General features: G+C 41.4%; 1 protein-coding gene across 1 annotated transcript in view; it reads right to left on the bottom strand.

The window, feature by feature from the left end:
- The window catches only part of LOC143270124 (uncharacterized), a 34,682-nt gene continuing 9,569 nt past the window's right edge, over positions 1-25,113 (bottom strand). Inside the window, exons 5-19 of the mRNA XM_076558969.1 lie at positions 24,500-24,586; positions 22,631-22,717; positions 20,761-20,847; positions 18,893-18,979; positions 17,023-17,109; positions 15,155-15,241; positions 13,287-13,373; positions 11,417-11,503; positions 9,547-9,633; positions 7,678-7,764; positions 5,808-5,894; positions 3,941-4,027; positions 1,243-1,351; positions 759-896; positions 1-168 (exon numbers count right to left, since the gene is read on the bottom strand). Coding sequence (XP_076415084.1) covers positions 125-168; positions 759-896; positions 1,243-1,351; positions 3,941-4,027; positions 5,808-5,894; positions 7,678-7,764; positions 9,547-9,633; positions 11,417-11,503; positions 13,287-13,373; positions 15,155-15,241; positions 17,023-17,109; positions 18,893-18,979; positions 20,761-20,847; positions 22,631-22,717; positions 24,500-24,586 — 1,335 coding nt within the window. The 3' untranslated portion in view covers positions 1-124. The remainder of the gene's footprint in view (positions 169-758; positions 897-1,242; positions 1,352-3,940; positions 4,028-5,807; positions 5,895-7,677; positions 7,765-9,546; positions 9,634-11,416; positions 11,504-13,286; positions 13,374-15,154; positions 15,242-17,022; positions 17,110-18,892; positions 18,980-20,760; positions 20,848-22,630; positions 22,718-24,499; positions 24,587-25,113) is intronic.

Below are 25,113 nucleotides of genomic sequence, written 5' to 3'. Positions count from 1 at the left end.
TATTTGCATAATGCATTTTAATGGGAAAATATTTCAAACATATACAGAATTCAATATATACTATGTCTTCTGCCAGAAAATAGTTAACCATGTCTATTTTTGATAAAATCTTCCTGACAGATTGTCATTTGTTGTGTTCTTTCAGAGAATTATCAGCTTCGGTAGCAACTAAAAAGAAAAGAAAGAACTATCAGTTGCATCATCAAGAACATCACTGGTGACATACATCTCAGGATCAGGAGTAGCAGTGGCATCATCAGTAGAATCTTATGGAGTGACATTAGTATCATTGTGTTTGAGAAGGTGTGAGAATGTGGAGCCTCATTTTGTTGGTTCTATTCTCAGATGTTGCTTCTTCTGAAATATTTGTTTCTAAGAAGATGCTATACTCATAAGTCACAATGTATGCACACAGAAAAATAGAAACTAATATTTAACAGTTATATAACTCTGCTTAGCCATTCAGAAAAACACAAGGTTCACATTAGGAGTGAAAGAAATTCCCTTGTTCCAGAATAGGAGACAACTGTGAACCTACCAGCTTTACTTGGGCACTTTCGTTGGACTAAACTGTTATTTTTATGTGATATATTTTTAATATTATTGGAAAAAAAGAATCAAATTTTTTCTGGTGCTAGGAAATGCCCAAAAGTTCTATATAAAGCATGAAATTTATTAATCTTACATACTAGTGCCCAAAAAATTAGATTTCTACTACAAAAATCTTCATCTATTTTAAACCATTTCTGTGGTCTCACCTTGTCCAACGTTTTGGTTCCTGTAATCTCTCAAATTACTTCGTCTGCGGAATATTATATTGCTTATGTGTCTTATCATCATCATAATCGAAACCAGGAACCACATTGCTGGAGTTATAAGGAGCAGCAGCATGTCTTCTGCCAGAGGAGGAATAGATTTAATAGAGGTGTTCATTGTATAGCTGGTGTGGTCAGCTGTATTTACAGAACCAAAAATTTTGTTGCTACCCTGTGTAGGTTCTGGAGTGTCACATGGCACATGAACAAGAGAAGATTCCCGATCAGTAGTGAATCTACTACACTTGTGTTCTGCTCTAAGACACGCTTCAAGAACTGGGTCAGTGTTTGAAAAGGGTCCATGGTGTCATTAGTGTGGTGACCAAGAGCAGGCTCAGGGTCAGTGTATGGTCTCCCCCTTGCATGCCCAGTGCAAATACCTAAATAATTGTGGGATCCAGAACAGTGTCCTGGGCTGAATGCGCACCTTTTTTATTATCAACCGGGTCAACTCCTTCTCCATCCCATGTAGGTGGTAAATGGACCAAATTGTGCCGAACGGTAATATGGGGATCACAAGGTGCCTTCTTTTCAACCTTTAAGGAAAATGTGAGACGTTAGTTTTCATTAACATTTTCACTGATTTTATTCATTTTAAGACTTACCTGTTATGTCAGGGTCTTGATTTATAGCCCCCAAATGTCTCTTTTCTCAGTCTAATTTTATCACAACAGCCATTGATATTCAGTACTTTCTGCTTCCTTTCTGTTTGAGTAAAAGGCCCAGAGTTTTGAGAAATTTAAAAGGGGACCTGCTCAGCTTTATGCCTTCTTTCCTTCTTTTCTTTACTACCTGACACTGTATAATGTATATTCTCTGTATAATGGGAAGTTGTAAAAGGAAAAGGACAAAATGTGTCCTTTCCTGTCTGTATGACTGGGATTTTGCATTCTGGCCAGATTAAGAAAATGTGACAATGAGGAGCTTTTGGAACAAAAGGAACCTCTCTCTTCTGCACTGCATTAATGCTTTCCCCACAACCTTTCACAATTGCCATTAGGTTCCTTGGACAGTAGAACAGTGAGGGTGATTTTGAAATGCATGAGCAGAGGGGAGCTGTGGAGCTGCAAGTTAGGATTCTGGGAGATGCCTTCCAAGTTCTTACTCCTTAACTATGACTATTGTCATACATGGAGGATAGCTATAATGGCCTGACCCAGCACTTCTCTGGAGACTTGAGTGAGAACAGCCCCAATGGGCTCATATATTTGAATGCTTGGCCACCAGTTGGTGGAACTATCTGGGGGAGGATTAGGAGGTGTGGCCTTTTCAGAGGAGTTGTGTCATTATTGGTTCACCTTGAGGTTTCAGAAGACTTGAGCTATTTTCAGGGAGCTCTCTGTTTCTTGTGTGAGTCAGTGTGGCTCTCAGCTGCTGCTTCAGCACCATGCCTGCCTTGTATGTATGTATGTGAAGTGTGTGTGAGACCCAAAACCGTTATTTGCTTCGTTTTCAAATGAAGCCGTCTTCTGACACAAAAGAGGCTGTGCTGGGTTCCTTTAAATTATGAATACCAAAATTCAAAACAGAACAGGAGAAAAGTGTTTCACTCTCTTTTGCTCAGTTTCTTTGAGGTCGCCTGAGTTCTGGCATGTGATAGGTGGATCTGAGTTTCATTGCTGGAAGTAAAATGGGAACCATGTCTAATGATCTTTAAGGGAGTATTTTCAACACATGGTTCGTAGTCAAGCAGTTTGCTGGTAATTGTGTTTTCTGGGATGGATCCCGGGTCATTATGCCTGCATGCAGAGTGATCTGCTGGCATTGGTGTGCTAGTGTATTGTATCAATTTCTTTTGTATTTTGTGGAGTGTGTGTGAGTGTGTATTAATGCTGATATATTTACATTCAAAGCATATATATTAAGGCCACCAAATGGCTAATGTCATAAAGGCACTTGCCAGCATGACTGACACTTCCAATTGAACCCTGAGATTGAAATGGTGAGAGGATAGAAACAACTCCTAAAAATTATCCTTGCACCTGCACACTTCTGCTGTGGCAAACAGTTTCTTGCCTTTTCCCATTCACCAAATAAATTGAGAACGGGTTATCCTTGAACTCAAAGAGACCAGTGTCCTCTGCATTATGAGTGCACAGATTAGAGGAGTGTACCAACAAGACCACCTCCTATTCATGTTCTTCCTGCCTATAAGTTCTCTGCATTTCAATGTTTCATACCAGCAGGCTGATGAGGCCTAGGGTATAAAATTTTGATAACCACCCTGAAAGCTGACTCATCGTTTATACTAAGGACATATTGGTCTTTGCTTATGAACAGGTGCATGAGAAACATATTGATTCTGGGGTCTGGAAAGATGACTCAGCAGGGTTTACCACTTTTTGCTGGGGCAGAGGCTCTGGCTTTGATTCACAGAACCAACATCTTGGCTGAGAACCTTCTGGAACTGCATTGCTAGGGGATCCAAAGGCCCCTGGATGTCAGTGGGCAGACCACAAACAGAGTGCACAGAAAGAATGCATTCAAAACATTTCCACCCCTAAAATAAATCCACTGAAGTCATACAAGAGTGTTTGGTAGGTTCCTGTTGACATTATCTACTGCATGATTCTCTAACGTTTACTCTCTTTATTTGTGTGTGGTTTCTTTTCTGATTCAAAGAGCTCCCTTTCTGATTTCTGTCTCCATAGTCTAATTTACTATCACGTACCAATGAAAAGAGTGGTTCTCAACAGGTGGTTAGTGACCCATTTGGAAAACCTAAGACTGTCTTTCACGGGGTTCACCTAACACCTTCTGAAAACATAGATATAGACATGATAATTCATAAGATGTGAATAATGACAGTTATCAAATAGCAAGGGAAAAAATTTCTTGTGCAGGTTCACCACAACATGCGATAGGTCATCAGATGGCCACACCCTTAGGAAGGTTGAGAACTAGTGCCTTACAGGGTGATTAGATTGTGGGCTCCCAGAAGGGAGGATATGAAGGAGGTGAAGAAATGGGCCAGGCTGGCTTCCTCTTCTCTGACACTATTTGAAATACTGCAGACATAGGAACACAGAGACATCGTTCCTTACACAAACAAATATATTACATGTCAAATTAGTGGGAATTAAAGGTAAATATATTTCTTTTTCTTTGCAGCTATCAGTTATTACCTCATCTAGCGGAGACAGATCCAGGTCCCACAAGATGGTCTTGACGCTGGAGGACCTTATTGCACAGCCAATGTGTTCCTCACTCTTCTGCAAAGGAAAGGTAGAGGATGAACCTTCGCAGTTAAGGAAATCAATTCTTTTGTTTGGTCTGTATGTGAAGTGTGTGTGAGACCCAAAACCGTTATTTGCTTCGTTTTCAAATGAAGCCATCTTCTGACACAAAAGAGGCTGTGCTGGGTTCCTTTAAATTATGAATACCAAAATTCAAACAGAACAGGAGAAAAGTGTTTCACTCTCTTTTGCTCAGTTTCTTTGAGGTCGCCTGAGTTCTGGCATGTGATAGGTGGATCTGAGTTTCATTGCTGGAAGTAAAATGGGAACCATGTCTAATGATCTTTAACCGAGTATTTTCAACACATGGTTCGTAGTCAAGCAGTTTGCTGGTAATGTGTTTTCTGGGATGGATCCCGGGTCATTATGCCTGCATGCAGAGTGATCTGCTGGCATTGGTGTGCTAGTGTATTGTATCAATTTCTTTTGTATTTTGTGGAGTGTGTGTGAGTGTGTATTAATGCTGATATATTTACATTCAAAGCATATATATTAAGGCCACCAAATGGCTAATGTCATAAAGGCACTTGCCAGCATGACTGACACTTCCAATTGAACCCTGAGATTGAAATGGTGAGAGGATAGAAACAACTCCTAAAAATTATCCTTGCACCTGCACACTTCTGCTGTGGCAAACAGTTTCTTGCCTTTTCACATTCACCAAATAAATTGAGAACGGGTTATCCTTGAACTCAAAGAGACCAGTGTGCTCTGCATTATGAGTGCACAGATTAGAGGAGTGTACAAACAAGACCACCTCCTATTCATGTTCTTCCTGCCTATAAGTTCTCTGCATTTCAATGTTTCATACCAGCAGGCTGATGAGGCCTAGGGTATAAAATTTTGGCAACCACCCAGAAAGCTGACTCATCGTTTATACTAAGGACATATTGGTCTTTGCTTATGAACAGGTGCATGAGAAACATATTGATTCTGGGGTCTGGAAAGATGAATCAGCAGGGTTTACCATTTTTGCTGGGGCAGAGGCTCTGGCTTTGATTCACAGAACCAACATCTTGGCTGAGAACCTTCTGGAACTGCAGTGCCAGGGGATCCAAAGCGCCCCTGGATGTCAGTGGGCAGACCACAAACAGAGTGCACAGAAAGAATGCATTCAAAACATTTCCACCCATAAAATAAATCCACTGAAGTCATACAAGAGTGTTTGGTAGGTTCCTGTTGACATTATCTACTGCATGATTCTCTAACGTTTACTCTCTTTATTTGTGTGTGGTTTCTTTTCTGATTCAAAGAGATCCCTTTCTGATTTTTGTCTCCATAGTCTAATTTACTATCACGTACCCATGAAAATAGTGGTTCTCAACAGGTGGTTAGTGACCCATTTGGAAAACCTAAGACTGTCTTTCACGGGGTTCACCTAACACCTTCTGAAAACATAGATATAGACATGATAATTCATAAGACGTGAAAAATGACAGTTATCAAATAGCAAGGGAAAAAATTTCCTGTGCAGGTTCACCACAACATGGGATAGGTCATCAGATGGCCACACCCTTAGGAAGGTTGAGAACTAGTGCCTTACAGGGTGATTAGATTGTGGGCTCCCAGAAGGGAGGATATGAAGGAGGTGAAGAAATGGGCCAGGCTGGCTTCCTCTTCTCTGACACTCTTTGAAATACTGCAGACATAGGAACACAGAGACATCGTTCCTTACACAAACAAATATATTACATGTCAAATTAGTGGGAATTAAAGGTAAATATATTTCTTTTTCTTTGCAGCTATCAGTTGTTACCTCATCTAGCAGAGACAGTTCCAGGTCCCCCAAGATGGTCTTGACGCTGGAGGACCTTATTGCACAGCCAATGTGTTCCTCGCTCTTCTGCAAAGGAAAGGTAGAGGATGAACCTTCGCAGTTAAGGAAAGCAATTCTTTTGTTTGGTCTGTATGTGAAGTGTGTGTGAGACCCAAAACCGTTATTTGCTTCGTTTTCAAATGAAGCCGTCTTCTGACACAAAAGAGGCTGTGCTGGGTTCCTTTAAATTATGAATACCAAAATTCAAAACAGAACAGGAGAAAAGTGTTTCACTCTCTTTTGCTCAGTTTCTTTGAGGTCGCCTGAGTTCTGGCATGTGATAGGTGGATCTGAGTTTCATTGCTGGAAGTAAAATGGGAACCATGTCTAATGATCTTTAACCGAGTATTTTCAACACATGGTTCGTAGTCAAGCAGTTTGCTGGTAATTGTGTTTTCTGGGATGGATCCCGGGTCATTATGCCTGCATGCAGAGTGATCTGCTGGCATTGGTGTGCTAGTGTATTGTATCAATTTCTTTTGTATTTTGTGGAGTGTGTGTGAGTGTGTATTAATGCTGATATATTTACATTCAAAGCATATATATTAAGGCCACCAAATGGCTAATGTCATAAAGGCACTTGCCAGCATGACTGACACTTCCAATTGAACCCTGAGATTGAAATGGTGAGAGGATAGAAACAACTCCTAAAAATTATCCTTGCACCTGCACACTTCTGCTGTGGCAAACAGTTTCTTGCCTTTTCCCATTCACCAAATAAATTGAGAACGGGTTATCCTTGAACTCAAAGAGACCAGTGTCCTCTGCATTATGAGTGCACAGATTAGAGGAGTGTACCAACAAGACCACCTCCTATTCATGTTCTTCCTGCCTATAAGTTCTCTGCATTTCAATGTTTCATACCAGCAGGCTGATGAGGCCTAGGGTATAAAATTTTGGCAACCACCCAGAAAGCTGACTCATCGTTTATACTAAGGACATATTGGTCTTTGCTTATGAACAGGTGCATGAGAAACATATTGATTCTGGGGTCTGGAAAGATGACTCAGCAGGGTTTACCACTTTTTGCTGGGGCAGAGGCTCTGGCTTTGATTCACAGAACCAACATCTTGGCTGAGAACCTTCTGGAACTGCAGTGCCAGGGGGTCCAAAGCGCCCCTGGATGTCAGTGGGCAGACCACAAACAGAGTGCACAGAAAGAATGCATTCAAAACATTTCCACCCCTAAAATAAATCCACTGAAGTCATACAAGAGTGTTTGGTAGGTTCCTGTTGACATTATCTACTGCATGATTCTCTAACGTTTACTCTCTTTATTTGTGTGTGGTTTCTTTTCTGATTCAAAGAGCTCCCTTTCTGATTTTTGTCTCCATAGTCTAATTTACTATCACGTACCCATGAAAATAGTGGTTCTCAACAGGTGGTTAGTGACCCATTTGGAAAACCTAAGAGTGTCTTTCACGGGGTTCACCTAACACCTTCTGAAAACATAGATATAGACATGATAATTCATAAGACGTGAAAAATGACAGTTATCAAATAGCAAGGGAAAAAATTTCCTGTGCAGGTTCACCACAACATGGGATAGGTCATCAGATGGCCACACCCTTAGGAAGGTTGAGAACTAGTGCCTTACAGGGTGATTAGATTGTGGGCTCCCAGAAGGGAGGATATGAAGGAGGTGAAGAAATGGGCCAGGCTGGCTTCCTCTTCTCTGACACTATTTGAAATACTGTAGACATAGGAACACAGAGACATCGTTCCTTACACAAACAAATATATTACATGTCAAATTAGTGGGACTTAAAGGTAAATATATTTCTTTTTCTTTGCAGCTATCAGTTATTACCTCATCTAGCGGAGACAGTTCCAGGTCCCCCAAGATGGTCTTGACGCTGGAGGACCTTATTGCACAGCCAATGTGTTCCTCGCTCTTCTGCAAAGGAAAGGTAGAGGATGAACCTTCGCAGTTAAGGAAATCAATTCTTTTGTTTGGTCTGTATGTGAAGTGTGTGTGAGACCCAAAACCGTTATTTGCTTCGTTTTCAAATGAAGCCGTCTTCTGACACAAAAGAGGCTGTGCTGGGTTCCTTTAAATTATGAATACCAAAATTCAAAACAGAACAGGAGAAAAGTGTTTCACTCTCTTTTGCTCAGTTTCTTTGAGGTCGCCTGAGTTCTGGCATGTGATAGGTGGATCTGAGTTTCATTGCTGGAAGTAAAATGGGAACCATGTCTAATGATCTTTAACCGAGTATTTTCAACACATGGTTCGTAGTCAAGCAGTTTGCTGGTAATTGTGTTTTCTGGGATGGATCCCGGGTCATTATGCCTGCATGCAGAGTGATCTGCTGGCATTGGTGTGCTAGTGTATTGTATCAATTTCTTTTGTATTTTGTGGAGTGTGTGTGAGTGTGTATTAATGCTGATATATTTACATTCAAAGCATATATATTAAGGCCACCAAATGGATAATGTCATAAAGGAACTTGCCAGCATGAATGACACTTCCAATTGAACCCTGAGATTGAAATGGTGAGAGGATAGAAAAAACTCCTAAAAATTATCCTTGCACCTGCACACTTCTGCTGTGGCAAACAGTTTCTTGCCTTTTCCCATTCACCAAATTAATTGAGAACGGGTTATCCTTGAACTCAAAGAGACCAGTGTCCTCTGCATTATGAGTGCACAGATTAGAGGAGTGTACCAACAAGACCACCTCCTATTCATGTTCTTCCTGCCTATAAGTTCTCTGCATTTCAATGTTTCATACCAGCAGGCTGATGAGGCCTAGGGTATAAAATTTTGGCAACCACCCTGAAAGCTGACTCATCGTTTATACTAAGGACATATTGGTCTTTGCTTATGAACAGGTGCATGAGAAACATATTGATTCTGGGGTCTGGAAAGATGAATCAGCAGGGTTTACCATTTTTGCTGGGGCAGAGGCTCTGGCTTTGATTCACAGAACCAACATCTTGGCTGAGAACCTTCTGGAACTGCAGTGCCAGGGGATCCAAAGCGCCCCTGGATGTCAGTGGGCAGACCACAAACAGAGTGCACAGAAAGAATGCATTCAAAACATTTCCACCCATAAAATAAATCCACTGAAGTCATACAAGAGTGTTTGGTAGGTTCCTGTTGACATTATCTACTGCATGATTCTCTAACGTTTACTCTCTTTATTTGTGTGTGGTTTCTTTTCTGATTCAAAGAGATCCCTTTCTGATTTTTGTCTCCATAGTCTAATTTACTATCACGTACCCATGAAAATAGTGGTTCTCAACAGGTGGTTAGTGACCCATTTGGAAAACCTAAGACTGTCTTTCACGGGGTTCACCTAACACCTTCTGAAAACATAGATATAGACATGATAATTCATAAGACGTGAAAAATGACAGTTATCAAATAGCAAGGGAAAAAATTTCCTGTGCAGGTTCACCACAACATGGGATAGGTCATCAGATGGCCACACCCTTAGGAAGGTTGAGAACTAGTGCCTTACAGGGTGATTAGATTGTGGGCTCCCAGAAGGGAGGATATGAAGGAGGTGAAGAAATGGGCCAGGCTGGCTTCCTCTTCTCTGACACTCTTTGAAATACTGCAGACATAGGAACACAGAGACATCGTTCCTTACACAAACAAATATATTACATGTCAAATTAGTGGGAATTAAAGGTAAATATATTTCTTTTTCTTTGCAGCTATCAGTTGTTACCTCATCTAGCAGAGACAGTTCCAGGTCCCCCAAGATGGTCTTGACGCTGGAGGACCTTATTGCACAGCCAATGTGTTCCTCGCTCTTCTGCAAAGGAAAGGTAGAGGATGAACCTTCGCAGTTAAGGAAAGCAATTCTTTTGTTTGGTCTGTATGTGAAGTGTGTGTGAGACCCAAAACCGTTATTTGCTTCGTTTTCAAATGAAGCCGTCTTCTGACACAAAAGAGGCTGTGCTGGGTTCCTTTAAATTATGAATACCAAAATTCAAAACAGAACAGGAGAAAAGTGTTTCACTCTCTTTTGCTCAGTTTCTTTGAGGTCGCCTGAGTTCTGGCATGTGATAGGTGGATCTGAGTTTCATTGCTGGAAGTAAAATGGGAACCATGTCTAATGATCTTTAACCGAGTATTTTCAACACATGGTTCGTAGTCAAGCAGTTTGCTGGTAATTGTGTTTTCTGGGATGGATCCCGGGTCATTATGCCTGCATGCAGAGTGATCTGCTGGCATTGGTGTGCTAGTGTATTGTATCAATTTCTTTTGTATTTTGTGGAGTGTGTGTGAGTGTGTATTAATGCTGATATATTTACATTCAAAGCATATATATTAAGGCCACCAAATGGCTAATGTCATAAAGGCACTTGCCAGCATGACTGACACTTCCAATTGAACCCTGAGATTGAAATGGTGAGAGGATAGAAACAACTCCTAAAAATTATCCTTGCACCTGCACACTTCTGCTGTGGCAAACAGTTTCTTGCCTTTTCCCATTCACCAAATAAATTGAGAACGGGTTATCCTTGAACTCAAAGAGACCAGTGTCCTCTGCATTATGAGTGCACAGATTAGAGGAGTGTACCAACAAGACCACCTCCTATTCATGTTCTTCCTGCCTATAAGTTCTCTGCATTTCAATGTTTCATACCAGCAGGCTGATGAGGCCTAGGGTATAAAATTTTGGCAACCACCCAGAAAGCTGACTCATCGTTTATACTAAGGACATATTGGTCTTTGCTTATGAACAGGTGCATGAGAAACATATTGATTCTGGGGTCTGGAAAGATGACTCAGCAGGGTTTACCACTTTTTGCTGGGGCAGAGGCTCTGGCTTTGATTCACAGAACCAACATCTTGGCTGAGAACCTTCTGGAACTGCAGTGCCAGGGGGTCCAAAGCGCCCCTGGATGTCAGTGGGCAGACCACAAACAGAGTGCACAGAAAGAATGCATTCAAAACATTTCCACCCCTAAAATAAATCCACTGAAGTCATACAAGAGTGTTTGGTAGGTTCCTGTTGACATTATCTACTGCATGATTCTCTAACGTTTACTCTCTTTATTTGTGTGTGGTTTCTTTTCTGATTCAAAGAGCTCCCTTTCTGATTTTTGTCTCCATAGTCTAATTTACTATCACGTACCCATGAAAATAGTGGTTCTCAACAGGTGGTTAGTGACCCATTTGGAAAACCTAAGAGTGTCTTTCACGGGGTTCACCTAACACCTTCTGAAAACATAGATATAGACATGATAATTCATAAGACGTGAAAAATGACAGTTATCAAATAGCAAGGGAAAAAATTTCCTGTGCAGGTTCACCACAACATGGGATAGGTCATCAGATGGCCACACCCTTAGGAAGGTTGAGAACTAGTGCCTTACAGGGTGATTAGATTGTGGGCTCCCAGAAGGGAGGATATGAAGGAGGTGAAGAAATGGGCCAGGCTGGCTTCCTCTTCTCTGACACTATTTGAAATACTGTAGACATAGGAACACAGAGACATCGTTCCTTACACAAACAAATATATTACATGTCAAATTAGTGGGACTTAAAGGTAAATATATTTCTTTTTCTTTGCAGCTATCAGTTATTACCTCATCTAGCGGAGACAGTTCCAGGTCCCCCAAGATGGTCTTGACGCTGGAGGACCTTATTGCACAGCCAATGTGTTCCTCGCTCTTCTGCAAAGGAAAGGTAGAGGATGAACCTTCGCAGTTAAGGAAATCAATTCTTTTGTTTGGTCTGTATGTGAAGTGTGTGTGAGACCCAAAACCGTTATTTGCTTCGTTTTCAAATGAAGCCGTCTTCTGACACAAAAGAGGCTGTGCTGGGTTCCTTTAAATTATGAATACCAAAATTCAAAACAGAACAGGAGAAAAGTGTTTCACTCTCTTTTGCTCAGTTTCTTTGAGGTCGCCTGAGTTCTGGCATGTGATAGGTGGATCTGAGATTCATTGCTGGAAGTAAAATGGGAACCATGTCTAATGATCTTTAAGGGAGTATTTTCAACACATGGTTCGTAGTCAAGCAGTTTGCTGGTAATTGTGTTTTCTGGGATGGATCCCGGGTCATTATGCCTGCATGCAGAGTGATCTGCTGGCATTGGTGTGCTAGTGTATTGTATCAATTTCTTTTGTATTTTGTGGAGTGTGTGTGAGTGTGTATTAATGCTGATATATTTACATTCAAAGCATATATATTAAGGCCACCAAATGGCTAATGTCATAAAGGCACTTGCCAGCATGACTGACACTTCCAATTGAACCCTGAGATTGAAATGGTGAGAGGATAGAAACAACTCCTAAAAATTATCCTTGCACCTGCACACTTCTGCTGTGGCAAACAGTTTCTTGCCTTTTCCCATTCACCAAATTAATTGAGAACGGGTTATCCTTGAACTCAAAGAGACCAGTGTCCTCTGCATTATGAGTGCACAGATTAGAGGAGTGTACCAACAAGACCACCTCCTATTCATGTTCTTCCTGCCTATAAGTTCTCTGCATTTCAATGTTTCATACCAGCAGGCTGATGAGGCCTAGGGTATAAAATTTTGGCAACCACCCTGAAAGCTGACTCATCGTTTATACTAAGGACATATTGGTCTTTGCTTATGAACAGGTGCATGAGAAACATATTGATTCTGGGGTCTGGAAAGATGACTCAGCAGGGTTTACCACTTTTTGCTGGGGCAGAGGCTCTGGCTTTGATTCACAGAACCAACATCTTGGCTGAGAACCTTCTGGAACTGCAGTGCCAGGGGATCCAAAGCGCCCATGGATGTCAGTGGGCAGACCACAAACAGAGTGCACAGAAAGAATGCATTCAAAACATTTCCACCCCTAAAATAAATCCAGTGAAGTCATACAAGAGTGTTTGGTAGGTTCCTGTTGACATTATCTACTGCATGATTCTCTAACGTTTACTCTCTTTATTTGTGTGTGGTTTCTTTTCTGATTCAAAGAGCTCCCTTTCTGATTTTTGTCTCCATAGTCTAATTTACTATCACGTACCCATGAAAATAGTGGTTCTCAACAGGTGGTTAGTGACCCATTTGGAAAACCTAAGACTGTCTTTCACGGGGTTCACCTAACACCTTCTGAAAACATAGATATAGACATGATAATTCATAAGACGTGAAAAATGACAGTTATCAAATAGCAAGGGAAAAAATTTCCTGTGCAGGTTCACCACAACATGGGATAGGTCATCAGATGGCCACACCCTTAGGAAGGTTGAGAACTAGTGCCTTACAGGGTGATTAGATTGTGGGCTCCCAGAAGGGAGGATATGAAGGAGGTGAAGAAATGGGCCAGGCTGGCTTCCTCTTCTCTGACACTATTTGAAATACTGCAGACATAGGAACACAGAGACATCGTTCCTTACACAAACAAATATATTACATGTCAAATTAGTGGGACTTAAAGGTAAATATATTTCTTTTTCTTTGCAGCTATCAGTTATTACCTCAACTAGCGGAGACAGTTCCAGGTCCCCCAAGATGGTCTTGACGCTGGAGGACCTTATTGCACAGCCAATGTGTTCCTCGCTCTTCTGCAAAGGAAAGGTAGAGGATGAACCTTCTCAGTTAAGGAAATCAATTCTTTTGTTTGGTCTGTATGTGAAGTGTGTGTGAGACCCAAAACCGTTATTTGCTTCGTTTTCAAATGAAGCCGTCTTCTGACACAAAAGAGGCTGTGCTGGGTTCCTTTAAATTATGAATACCAAAATTCAAAACAGAACAGGAGAAAAGTGTTTCACTCTCTTTTGCTCAGTTTCTTTGAGGTCGCCTGAGTTCTGGCATGTGATAGGTGGATCTGAGTTTCATTGCTGGAAGTAAAATGGGAACCATGTCTAATGATCTTTAACCAAGTATTTTCAACACATGGTTCGTAGTCAAGCAGTTTGCTGGTAATTGTGTTTTCTGGGATGGATCCCGGGTCATTATGCCTGCATGCAGAGTGATCTGCTGGCATTGGTGTGCTAGGGTATTGTATCAATTTCTTTTGTATTTTGTGGAGTGTGTGTGAGTGTGTATTAATGCTGATATATTTACATTCAAAGCATATATATTAAGGCCACCAAATGGCTAATGTCATAAAGGCACTTGCCAGCATGACTGACACTTCCAATTGAACCCTGAGATTGAAATGGTGAGAGGATAGAAACAACTCCTAAAAATTATCCTTGCACCTGCACACTTCTGCTGTGGCAAACAGTTTCTTGCCTTTTCCCATTCACCAAATAAATTGAGAACGGGTTATCCTTGAACTCAAAGAGACCAGTGTCCTCTGCATTATGAGTGCACAGATTAGAGGAGTGTACCAACAAGACCACCTCCTATTCATGTTCTTCCTGCCTATAAGTTCTCTGCATTTCAATGTTTCATACCAGCAGGCTGATGAGGCCTAGGGTATAAAATTTTGGCAACCACCCTGAAAGCTGACTCATCGTTTATACTAAGGACATATTGGTCTTTGCTTATGAACAGGTGCATGAGAAACATTGATTCTGGGGTCTGGAAAGATGACTCAGCAGGGTTTACCACTTTTTGCTGGGGCAGAGGCTCTGGCTTTGATTCACAGAACCAACATCTTGGCTGAGAACCTTCTGGAACTGCAGTGCCAGGGGATCCAAAGCGCCCCTGGATGTCAGTGGGCAGACCACAAACAGAGTGCACAGAAAGAATGCATTCAAAACATTTCCACCCCTAAAATAAATCCACTGAAGTCATACAAGAGTGTTTGGTAGGTTCCTGTTGACATTATCTACTGCATGATTCTCTAACGTTTACTCTCTTTATTTGTGTGTGGTTTCTTTTCTGATTCAAAGAGCTCCCTTTCTGATTTTTGTCTCCATAGTCTAATTTACTATCACGTACCCATGAAAATAGTGGTTCTCAACAGGTGGTTAGTGACCCATTTGGAAAACCTAAGACTGTCTTTCACGGGGTTCACCTAACACCTTCTGAAAACATAGATATAGACATGATAATTCATAAGACGTGAAAAATGACAGTTATCAAATAGCAAGGGAAAAAATTTCCTGTGCAGGTTCACCACAACATGGGATAGGTCATCAGATGGCCACACCCTTAGGAAGGTTGAGAACTAGTGCCTTACAGGGTGATTAGATTGTGGGCTCCCAGAAGGGAGGATATGAAGGAGGTGAAGAAATGGGCCAGGCTGGCTTCCTCTTCTCTGACACTATTTGAAATACTGCAGACATAGGAACACAGAGACATCGTTCCTTACACAAACAAATATATTACATGTCAAATTAGTGGGACTTAAAGGTAAATATATTTCTTTTTCTTTGCAGCTATCAGTTATTACCTCATCTAGCGGAGACAGTTCCAGGTCCCCCAAGATGGTCTTGACGCTGGAGGACCTTATTGCACAGCCAATGTGTTCCTCGCTCTTCTGCAAAGGAAAGGTAGAGGATGAACCTTCTCAGTTAAGGAAATCAATTCTTTTGTTTGGTCTGTATGTGAAGTGTGTGTGAGACCCAAAACCGTTATTTGCTTCGTTTTCAAATGAAGCCGTCTTCTGACACAAAAGAGGCTGTGCTGGGTTCCTTTAAATTATGAATACCAAAATTCAAAACAGAACAGGAGAAAAGTGTTTCACTCTCTTTTGCTCAGTTTCTTTGAGGTCGCCTGAGTTCTGGCATGTGATAGGTGGATCTGAGTTTCATTGCTGGAAGTAAAATGGGAACCATGTCTAATGATCTTTAACCGAGTATTTTCAACACATGGTTCGTAGTCAAGCAGTTTGCTGGTAATTGTGCTTTCTGGGATGGATCCCGGGTCATTATGCCTGCATGCAGAGTGATCTGCTGGCATTGGTGTGCTAGGGTATTGTATCAATTTCTTTTGTATTTTGTGGAGTGTGTGTGAGTGTGTATTAATGCTGATATATTTACATTCAAAGCATATATATTAAGGCCACCAAATGGCTAATGTCATAAAGGCACTTGCCAGCATGACTGACACTTCCAATTGAACCCTGAGATTGAAATGGTGAGAGGATAGAAACAACTCCTAAAAATTATCCTTGCACCTGCACACTTCTGCTGTGGCAAACAGTTTCTTGCCTTTTCCCATTCACCAAATAAATTGAGAACGGGTTATCCTTGAACTCAAAGAGACCAGTGTCCTCTGCATTATGAGTGCACAGATTAGAGGAGTGTACCAACAAGACCACCTCCTATTCATGTTCTTCCTGCCTATAAGTTCTCTGCATTTCAATGTTTCATACCAGCAGGCTGATGAGGCCTAGGGTATAAAATTTTGGCAACCACCCTGAAAGCTGACTCATCGTTTATACTAAGGACATATTGGTCTTTGCTTATGAACAGGTGCATGAGAAACATATTGATTCTGGGGTCTGGAAAGATGACTCAGCAGGATACCACTTTTTGCTGGGGCAGAGGCTCTGGCTTTGATTCACAGAACCAACATCTTGGCTGAGAACCTTCTGGAACTGCAGTGCCAGGGGATCCAAAGCGCCCCTGGATGTCAGTGGGCAGACCACAAACAGAGTGCACAGAAAGAATGCATTCAAAACATTTCCACCCCTAAAATAAATCCACTGAAGTCATACAAGAGTGTTTGGTAGTTTCCTGTTGACATTATCTACTGCATGATACTCTAACGTTTACTCTCTTTATTTGTGTGTGGTTTCTTTTCTGATTCAAAGAGCTCCCTTTCTGATTTTTGTCTCCATAGTCTAATTTACTATCATGTACCCATGAAAATAGTGGTTCTCAACAGGTGGTTAGTGACCCATTTGGAAAACCTAAGACTGTCTTTCACGGGGTTCACCTAACACCTTCTGAAAACATAGATATAGACATGATAATTCATAAGACGTGAAAAATGACAGTTATCAAATAGCAAGGGAAAAAATTTCCTGTGCAGGTTCACCACAACATGGGATAGGTCATCAGATGGCCACACCCTTAGGAAGGTTGAGAACTAGTGCCTTACAGGGTGATTAGATTGTGGGCTCCCAGAAGGGAGGATATGAAGGAGGTGAAGAAATGGGCCAGGCTGGCTTCCTCTTCTCTGACACTATTTGAAATACTGCAGACATAGGAACACAGAGACATCGTTCCTTACACAAACAAATATATTACATGTCAAATTAGTGGGACTTAAAGGTAAATATATTTCTTTTTCTTTGCAGCTATCAGTTATTACCTCAACTAGCGGAGACAGTTCCAGGTCCCCCAAGATGGTCTTGACGCTGGAGGACCTTATTGCACAGCCAATGTGTTCCTCGCTCTTCTGCAAAGGAAAGGTAGAGGATGAACCTTCTCAGTTAAGGAAATCAATTCTTTTGTTTGGTCTGTATGTGAAGTGTGTGTGAGACCCAAAACCGTTATTTGCTTCGTTTTCAAATGAAGCCGTCTTCTGACACAAAAGAGGCTGTGCTGGGTTCCTTTAAATTATGAATACCAAAATTCAAAACAGAACAGGAGAAAAGTGTTTCACTCTCTTTTGCTCAGTTTCTTTGAGGTCGCCTGAGTTCTGGCATGTGATAGGTGGATCTGAGTTTCATTGCTGGAAGTAAAATGGGAACCATGTCTAATGATCTTTAACCGAGTATTTTCAACACATGGTTCGTAGTCAAGCAGTTTGCTGGTAATTGTGTTTTCTGGGATGGATCCCGGGTCATTATGCCTGCATGCAGAGTGATCTGCTGGCATTGGTGTGCTAGTGTATTGTATCAATTTCTTTTGTATTTTGTGGAGTGTGTGTGAGTGTGTATTAATGCTGATATATTTACATTCAAAGCATATATATTAAGGCCACCAAATGGCTAATGTCATAAAGGCACTTGCCAGCATGACTGACACTTCCAATTGAACCCTGAGATTGAAATGGTGAGAGGATAGAAACAACTCCTAAAAATTATCCTTGCACCTGCACACTTCTGCTGTGGCAAACAGTTTCTTGCCTTTTCCCATTCACCAAATAAATTGAGAACGGGTTATCCTTGAACTCAAAGAGACCAGTGTCCTCTGCATTATGAGTGCACAGATTAGAGGAGTGTATCAACAAGACCACCTCCTATTCATGTTCTTCCTGCCTATAAGTTCTCTGCATTTCAATGTTTCATACCAGCAGGCTGATGAGGCCTAGGGTATAAAATTTTGGCAACCACCCTGAAAGCTGACTCATCGTTTATACTAAGGACATATTGGTCTTTGCTTATGAACAGGTGCATGAGAAACATATTGATTCTGGGGTCTGGAAAGATGACTCAGCAGTGTTTACCACTTTTTGCTGGGGCAGAGGCTCTGGCTTTGATTCACAGAACCAACATCTTGGCTGAGAACCTTCTGGAACTGCAGTGCCAGGGGATCCAAAGCGCCCATGGATGTCAGTGGGCAGACCACAAACAGAGTGCACAGAAAGAATGCATTCAAAACATTTCCACCCCTAAAATAAATCCACTGAAGTCATACAAGAGTGTTTGGTAGGTTCCTGTTGACATTATCTACTGCATGATTCTCTAACGTTTACTCTCTTTATTTGTGTGTGGTTTCTTTTCTGATTCAAAGAGCTCCCTTTCTGATTTTTGTCTCCATAGTCTAATTTACTATCACGTACCCATGAAAATAGTGGTTCTCAACAGGTGGTTAGTGACCCATTTGGAAAACCTAAGACTGTCTTTCACGGGGTTCACCTAACACCTTCTGAAAACATAGATATAGACATGATAATTCATAAGACGTGAAAAATGACAGTTATCAAATAGCAAGGGAAAAAATTTCCTGTGCAGGTTCACCACAACATGGGATAGGTCATCAGATGGCCACACCCTTAGGAAGGTTGAGAACTAGTGCCTTACAGGGTGATTAGATTGTGGGCTCCCAGAAGGGAGGATATGAAGGAGGTGAAGAAATGGGCCAGGCTGGCTTCCTCTTCTCTGACACTATTTGAAATACTGCAGACATAGGAACACAGAGACATCGTTCCTTACACAAACAAATATATTACATGTCAAATTAGTGGGACTTAAAGGTAAATATATTTCTTTTTCTTTGCAGCTATCAGTTATTACCTCAACTAGCAGAGACAGTTCCAGGTCCCCCAAGATGGTCTTGACGCTGGAGGACCTTATTGCACAGCCAATGTGTTCCTTGCTCTTCTGCAAAGGAAAGGTAGAGGATGAACCTTCTCAGTTAAGGAAATCAATTCTTTTGTTTGGTCTGTATGTGAAGTGTGTGTGAGACCCAAAACCGTTATTTGCTTCGTTTTCAAATGAAGCCGTCTTCTGACACAAAAGAGGCTGTGCTGGGTTCCTTTAAATTATGAATACCAAAATTCAAAACAGAACAGGAGAAAAGTGTTTCACTCTCTTTTGCTCAGTTTCTTTGAGGTCGCCTGAGTTCTGGCATGTGATAGGTGGATCTGAGTTTCATTGCTGGAAGTAAAATGGGAACCATGTCTAATGATCTTTAACCGAGTATTTTCAACACATGGTTCGTAGTCAAGCAGTTTGCTGGTAATTGTGTTTTCTGGGATGGATCCCGGGTCATTATGCCTGCATGCAGAGTGATCTGCTGGCATTGGTGTGCTAGGGTATTGTATCAATTTCTTTTGTATTTTGTGGAGTGTGTGTGAGTGTGTATTAATGCAGATATATTTACATTCAAAGCATATATATTAAGGCCACCAAATGGCTAATGTCATAAAGGCACTTGCCAGCATGACTGACACTTCCAATTGAACCCTGAGATTGAAATGGTGAGAGGATAGAAACAACTCCTAAAAATTATCCTTGCACCTGCACACTTCTGCTGTGGCAAACAGTTTCTTGCCTTTTCCCATTCACCAAATAAATTGAGAACGGGTTATCCTTGAACTCAAAGAGACCAGTGTCCTCTGCATTATGAGTGCACAGATTAGAGGAGTGTACCAACAAGACCACCTCCTATTCATGTTCTTCCTGCCTATAAGTTCTCTGCATTTCAATGTTTCATACCAGCAGGCTGATGAGGCCTAGGGTATAAAATTTTGGCAACCACCCTGAAAGCTGACTCATCGTTTATACTAAGGACATATTGGTCTTTGCTTATGAACAGGTGCATGAGAAACATTGATTCTGGGGTCTGGAAAGATGACTCAGCAGGGTTTACCACTTTTTGCTGGGGCAGAGGCTCTGGCTTTGATTCACAGAACCAACATCTTGGCTGAGAACCTTCTGGAACTGCAGTGCCAGGGGATCCAAAGCGCCCCTGGATGTCAGTGGGCAGACCACAAACAGAGTGCACAGAAAGAATGCATTCAAAACATTTCCACCCCTAAAATAAATCCACTGAAGTCATACAAGAGTGTTTGGTAGGTTCCTGTTGACATTATCTACTGCATGATTCTCTAACGTTTACTCTCTTTATTTGTGTGTGGTTTCTTTTCTGATTCAAAGAGCTCCCTTTCTGATTTTTGTCTCCATAGTCTAATTTACTATCACGTACCCATGAAAATAGTGGTTCTCAACAGGTGGTTAGTGACCCATTTGGAAAACCTAAGACTGTCTTTCACGGGGTTCACCTAACACCTTCTGAAAACATAGATATAGACATGATAATTCATAAGACGTGAAAAATGACAGTTATCAAATAGCAAGGGAAAAAATTTCCTGTGCAGGTTCACCACAACATGGGATAGGTCATCAGATGGCCACACCCTTAGGAAGGTTGAGAACTAGTGCCTTACAGGGTGATTAGATTGTGGGCTCCCAGAAGGGAGGATATGAAGGAGGTGAAGAAATGGGCCAGGCTGGCTTCCTCTTCTCTGACACTATTTGAAATACTGCAGACATAGGAACACAGAGACATCGTTCCTTACACAAACAAATATATTACATGTCAAATTAGTGGGACTTAAAGGTAAATATATTTCTTTTTCTTTGCAGCTATCAGTTATTACCTCATCTAGCGGAGACAGTTCCAGGTCCCCCAAGATGGTCTTGACGCTGGAGGACCTTATTGCACAGCCAATGTGTTCCTCGCTCTTCTGCAAAGGAAAGGTAGAGGATGAACCTTCTCAGTTAAGGAAATCAATTCTTTTGTTTGGTCTGTATGTGAAGTGTGTGTGAGACCCAAAACCGTTATTTGCTTCGTTTTCAAATGAAGCCGTCTTCTGACACAAAAGAGGCTGTGCTGGGTTCCTTTAAATTATGAATACCAAAATTCAAAACAGAACAGGAGAAAAGTGTTTCACTCTCTTTTGCTCAGTTTCTTTGAGGTCGCCTGAGTTCTGGCATGTGATAGGTGGATCTGAGTTTCATTGCTGGAAGTAAAATGGGAACCATGTCTAATGATCTTTAACCGAGTATTTTCAACACATGGTTCGTAGTCAAGCAGTTTGCTGGTAATTGTGTTTTCTGGGATGGATCCCGGGTCATTATGCCTGCATGCAGAGTGATCTGCTGGCATTGGTGTGCTAGTGTATTGTATCAATTTCTTTTGTATTTTGTGGAGTGTGTGTGAGTGTGTATTAATGCTGATATATTTACATTCAAAGCATATATATTAAGGCCACCAAATGGCTAATGTCATAAAGGCACTTGCCAGCATGACTGACACTTCCAATTGAACCCTGAGATTGAAATGGTGAGAGGATAGAAACAACTCCTAAAAATTATCCTTGCACCTGCACACTTCTGCTGTGGCAAACAGTTTCTTGCCTTTTCCCATTCACCAAATAAATTGAGAACGGGTTATCCTTGAACTCAAAGAGACCAGTGTCCTCTGCATTATGAGTGCACAGATTAGAGGAGTGTATCAACAAGACCACCTCCTATTCATGTTCTTCCTGCCTATAAGTTCTCTGCATTTCAATGTTTCATACCAGCAGGCTGATGAGGCCTAGGGTATAAAATTTTGGCAACCACCCTGAAAGCTGACTCATCGTTTATACTAAGGACATATTGGTCTTTGCTTATGAACAGGTGCATGAGAAACATATTGATTCTGGGGTCTGGAAAGATGACTCAGCAGTGTTTACCACTTTTTGCTGGGGCAGAGGCTCTGGCTTTGATTCACAGAACCAACATCTTGGCTGAGAACCTTCTGGAACTGCAGTGCCAGGGGATCCAAAGCGCCCATGGATGTCAGTGGGCAGACCACAAACAGAGTGCACAGAAAGAATGCATTCAAAACATTTCCACCCCTAAAATAAATCCACTGAAGTCATACAAGAGTGTTTGGTAGGTTCCTGTTGACATTATCTACTGCATGATTCTCTAACGTTTACTCTCTTTATTTGTGTGTGGTTTCTTTTCTGATTCAAAGAGCTCCCTTTCTGATTTTTGTCTCCATAGTCTAATTTACTATCACGTACCCATGAAAATAGTGGTTCTCAACAGGTGGTTAGTGACCCATTTGGAAAACCTAAGACTGTCTTTCACGGGGTTCACCTAACACCTTCTGAAAACATAGATATAGACATGATAATTCATAAGACGTGAAAAATGACAGTTATCAAATAGCAAGGGAAAAAATTTCCTGTGCAGGTTCACCACAACATGGGATAGGTCATCAGATGGCCACACCCTTAGGAAGGTTGAGAACTAGTGCCTTACAGGGTGATTAGATTGTGGGCTCCCAGAAGGGAGGATATGAAGGAGGTGAAGAAATGGGCCAGGCTGGCTTCCTCTTCTCTGACACTATTTGAAATACTGCAGACATAGGAACACAGAGACATCGTTCCTTACACAAACAAATATATTACATGTCAAATTAGTGGGACTTAAAGGTAAATATATTTCTTTTTCTTTGCAGCTATCAGTTATTACCTCAACTAGCGGAGACAGTTCCAGGTCCCCCAAGATGGTCTTGACGCTGGAGGACCTTATTGCACAGCCAATGTGTTCCTCGCTCTTCTGCAAAGGAAAGGTAGAGGATGAACCTTCTCAGTTAAGGAAATCAATTCTTTTGTTTGGTCTGTATGTGAAGTGTGTGTGAGACCCAAAACCGTTATTTGCTTCGTTTTCAAATGAAGCCGTCTTCTGACACAAAAGAGGCTGTGCTGGGTTCCTTTAAATTATGAATACCAAAATTCAAAACAGAACAGGAGAAAAGTGTTTCACTCTCTTTTGCTCAGTTTCTTTGAGGTCGCCTGAGTTCTGGCATGTGATAGGTGGATCTGAGTTTCATTGCTGGAAGTAAAATGGGAACCATGTCTAATGATCTTTAACCGAGTATTTTCAACACATGGTTCGTAGTCAAGCAGTTTGCTGGTAATTGTGTTTTCTGGGATGGATCCCGGGTCATTATGCCTGCATGCAGAGTGATCTGCTGGCATTGGTGTGCTAGGGTATTGTATCAATTTCTTTTGTATTTTGTGGAGTGTGTGTGAGTGTGTATTAATGCTGATATATTTACATTCAAAGCATATATATTAAGGCCACCAAATGGCTAATGTCATAAAGGCACTTGCCAGCATGACTGACACTTCCAATTGAACCCTGAGATTGAAATGGTGAGAGGATAGAAACAACTCCTAAAAATTATCCTTGCACCTGCACACTTCTGCTGTGGCAAACAGTTTCTTGCCTTTTCCCATTCACCAAATAAATTGAGAACGGGTTATCCTTGAACTCAAAGAGACCAGTGTCCTCTGCATTATGAGTGCACAGATTAGAGGAGTGTACCAACAAGACCACCTCCTATTCATGTTCTTCCTGCCTATAAGTTCTCTGCATTTCAATGTTTCATACCAGCAGGCTGATGAGGCCTAGGGTATAAAATTTTGGCAACCACCCTGAAAGCTGACTCATCGTTTATACTAAGGACATATTGGTCTTTGCTTATGAACAGGTGCATGAGAAACATTGATTCTGGGGTCTGGAAAGATGACTCAGCAGGGTTTACCACTTTTTGCTGGGGCAGAGGCTCTGGCTTTGATTCACAGAACCAACATCTTGGCTGAGAACCTTCTGGAACTGCAGTGCCAGGGGATCCAAAGCGCCCATGGATGTCAGTGGGCAGACCACAAACAGAGTGCACAGAAAGAATGCATTCAAAACATTTCAAACCCCTAAAATAAATCCACTGAAGTCATACAAGAGTGTTTGGTAGGTTCCTGTTGACATTATCTACTGCATGATTCTCTAACGTTTACTCTCTTTATTTGTGTGTGGTTTCTTTTCTGATTCAAAGAGCTCCCTTTCTGATTTTTGTCTCCATAGTCTAATTTACTATCACGTACCCATGAAAATAGTGGTTCTCAACAGGTGGTTAGTGACCCATTTGGAAAACCTAAGACTGTCTTTCACGGGGTTCACCTAACACCTTCTGAAAACATAGATATAGACATGATAATTCATAAGACGTGAAAAGTGACAGTTATCAAATAGCAAGGGAAAAAATTTCCTGTGCAGGTTCACCACAACATGGGATAGGTCATCAGATGGCCACACCCTTAGGAAGGTTGAGAACTAGTGCCTTACAGGGTGATTAGATTGTGGGCTCCCAGAAGGGAGGATATGAAGGAGGTGAAGAAATGGGCCAGGCTGGCTTCCTCTTCTCTGACACTATTTGAAATACTGCAGACATAGGAACACAGAGACATCGTTCCTTACACAAACAAATATATTACATGTCAAATTAGTGGGACTTAAAGGTAAATATATTTCTTTTTCTTTGCAGCTATCAGTTATTACCTCATCTAGCGGAGACAGTTCCAGGTCCCCCAAGATGGTCTTGACGCTGGAGGACCTTATTGCACAGCCAATGTGTTCCTCGCTCTTCTGCAAAGGAAAGGTAGAGGATGAACCTTCTCAGTTAAGGAAATCAATTCTTTTGTTTGGTCTGTATGTGAAGTGTGTGTGAGACCCAAAACCGTTATTTGCTTCGTTTTCAAATGAAGCCGTCTTCTGACACAAAAGAGGCTGTGCTGGGTTCCTTTAAATTATGAATACCAAAATTCAAAACAGAACAGGAGAAAAGTGTTTCACTCTCTTTTGCTCAGTTTCTTTGAGGTCGCCTGAGTTCTGGCATGTGATAGGTGGATCTGAGTTTCATTGCTGGAAGTAAAATGGGAACCATGTCTAATGATCTTTAACCGAGTATTTTCAACACATGGTTCGTAGTCAAGCAGTTTGCTGGTAATTGTGTTTTCTGGGATGGATCCCGGGTCATTATGCCTGCATGCAGAGTGATCTGCTGGCATTGGTGTGCTAGTGTATTGTATCAATTTCTTTTGTATTTTGTGGAGTGTGTGTGAGTGTGTATTAATGCTGATATATTTACATTCAAAGCATATATATTAAGGCCA

This window comes from Peromyscus maniculatus, chromosome 22 (genome assembly GCF_049852395.1).
Source record: "Peromyscus maniculatus bairdii isolate BWxNUB_F1_BW_parent chromosome 22, HU_Pman_BW_mat_3.1, whole genome shotgun sequence".
Taxonomy (NCBI): domain Eukaryota; kingdom Metazoa; phylum Chordata; class Mammalia; order Rodentia; family Cricetidae; genus Peromyscus; species Peromyscus maniculatus.
This window is presented reverse-complemented; position numbering and strand designations above follow the sequence as displayed.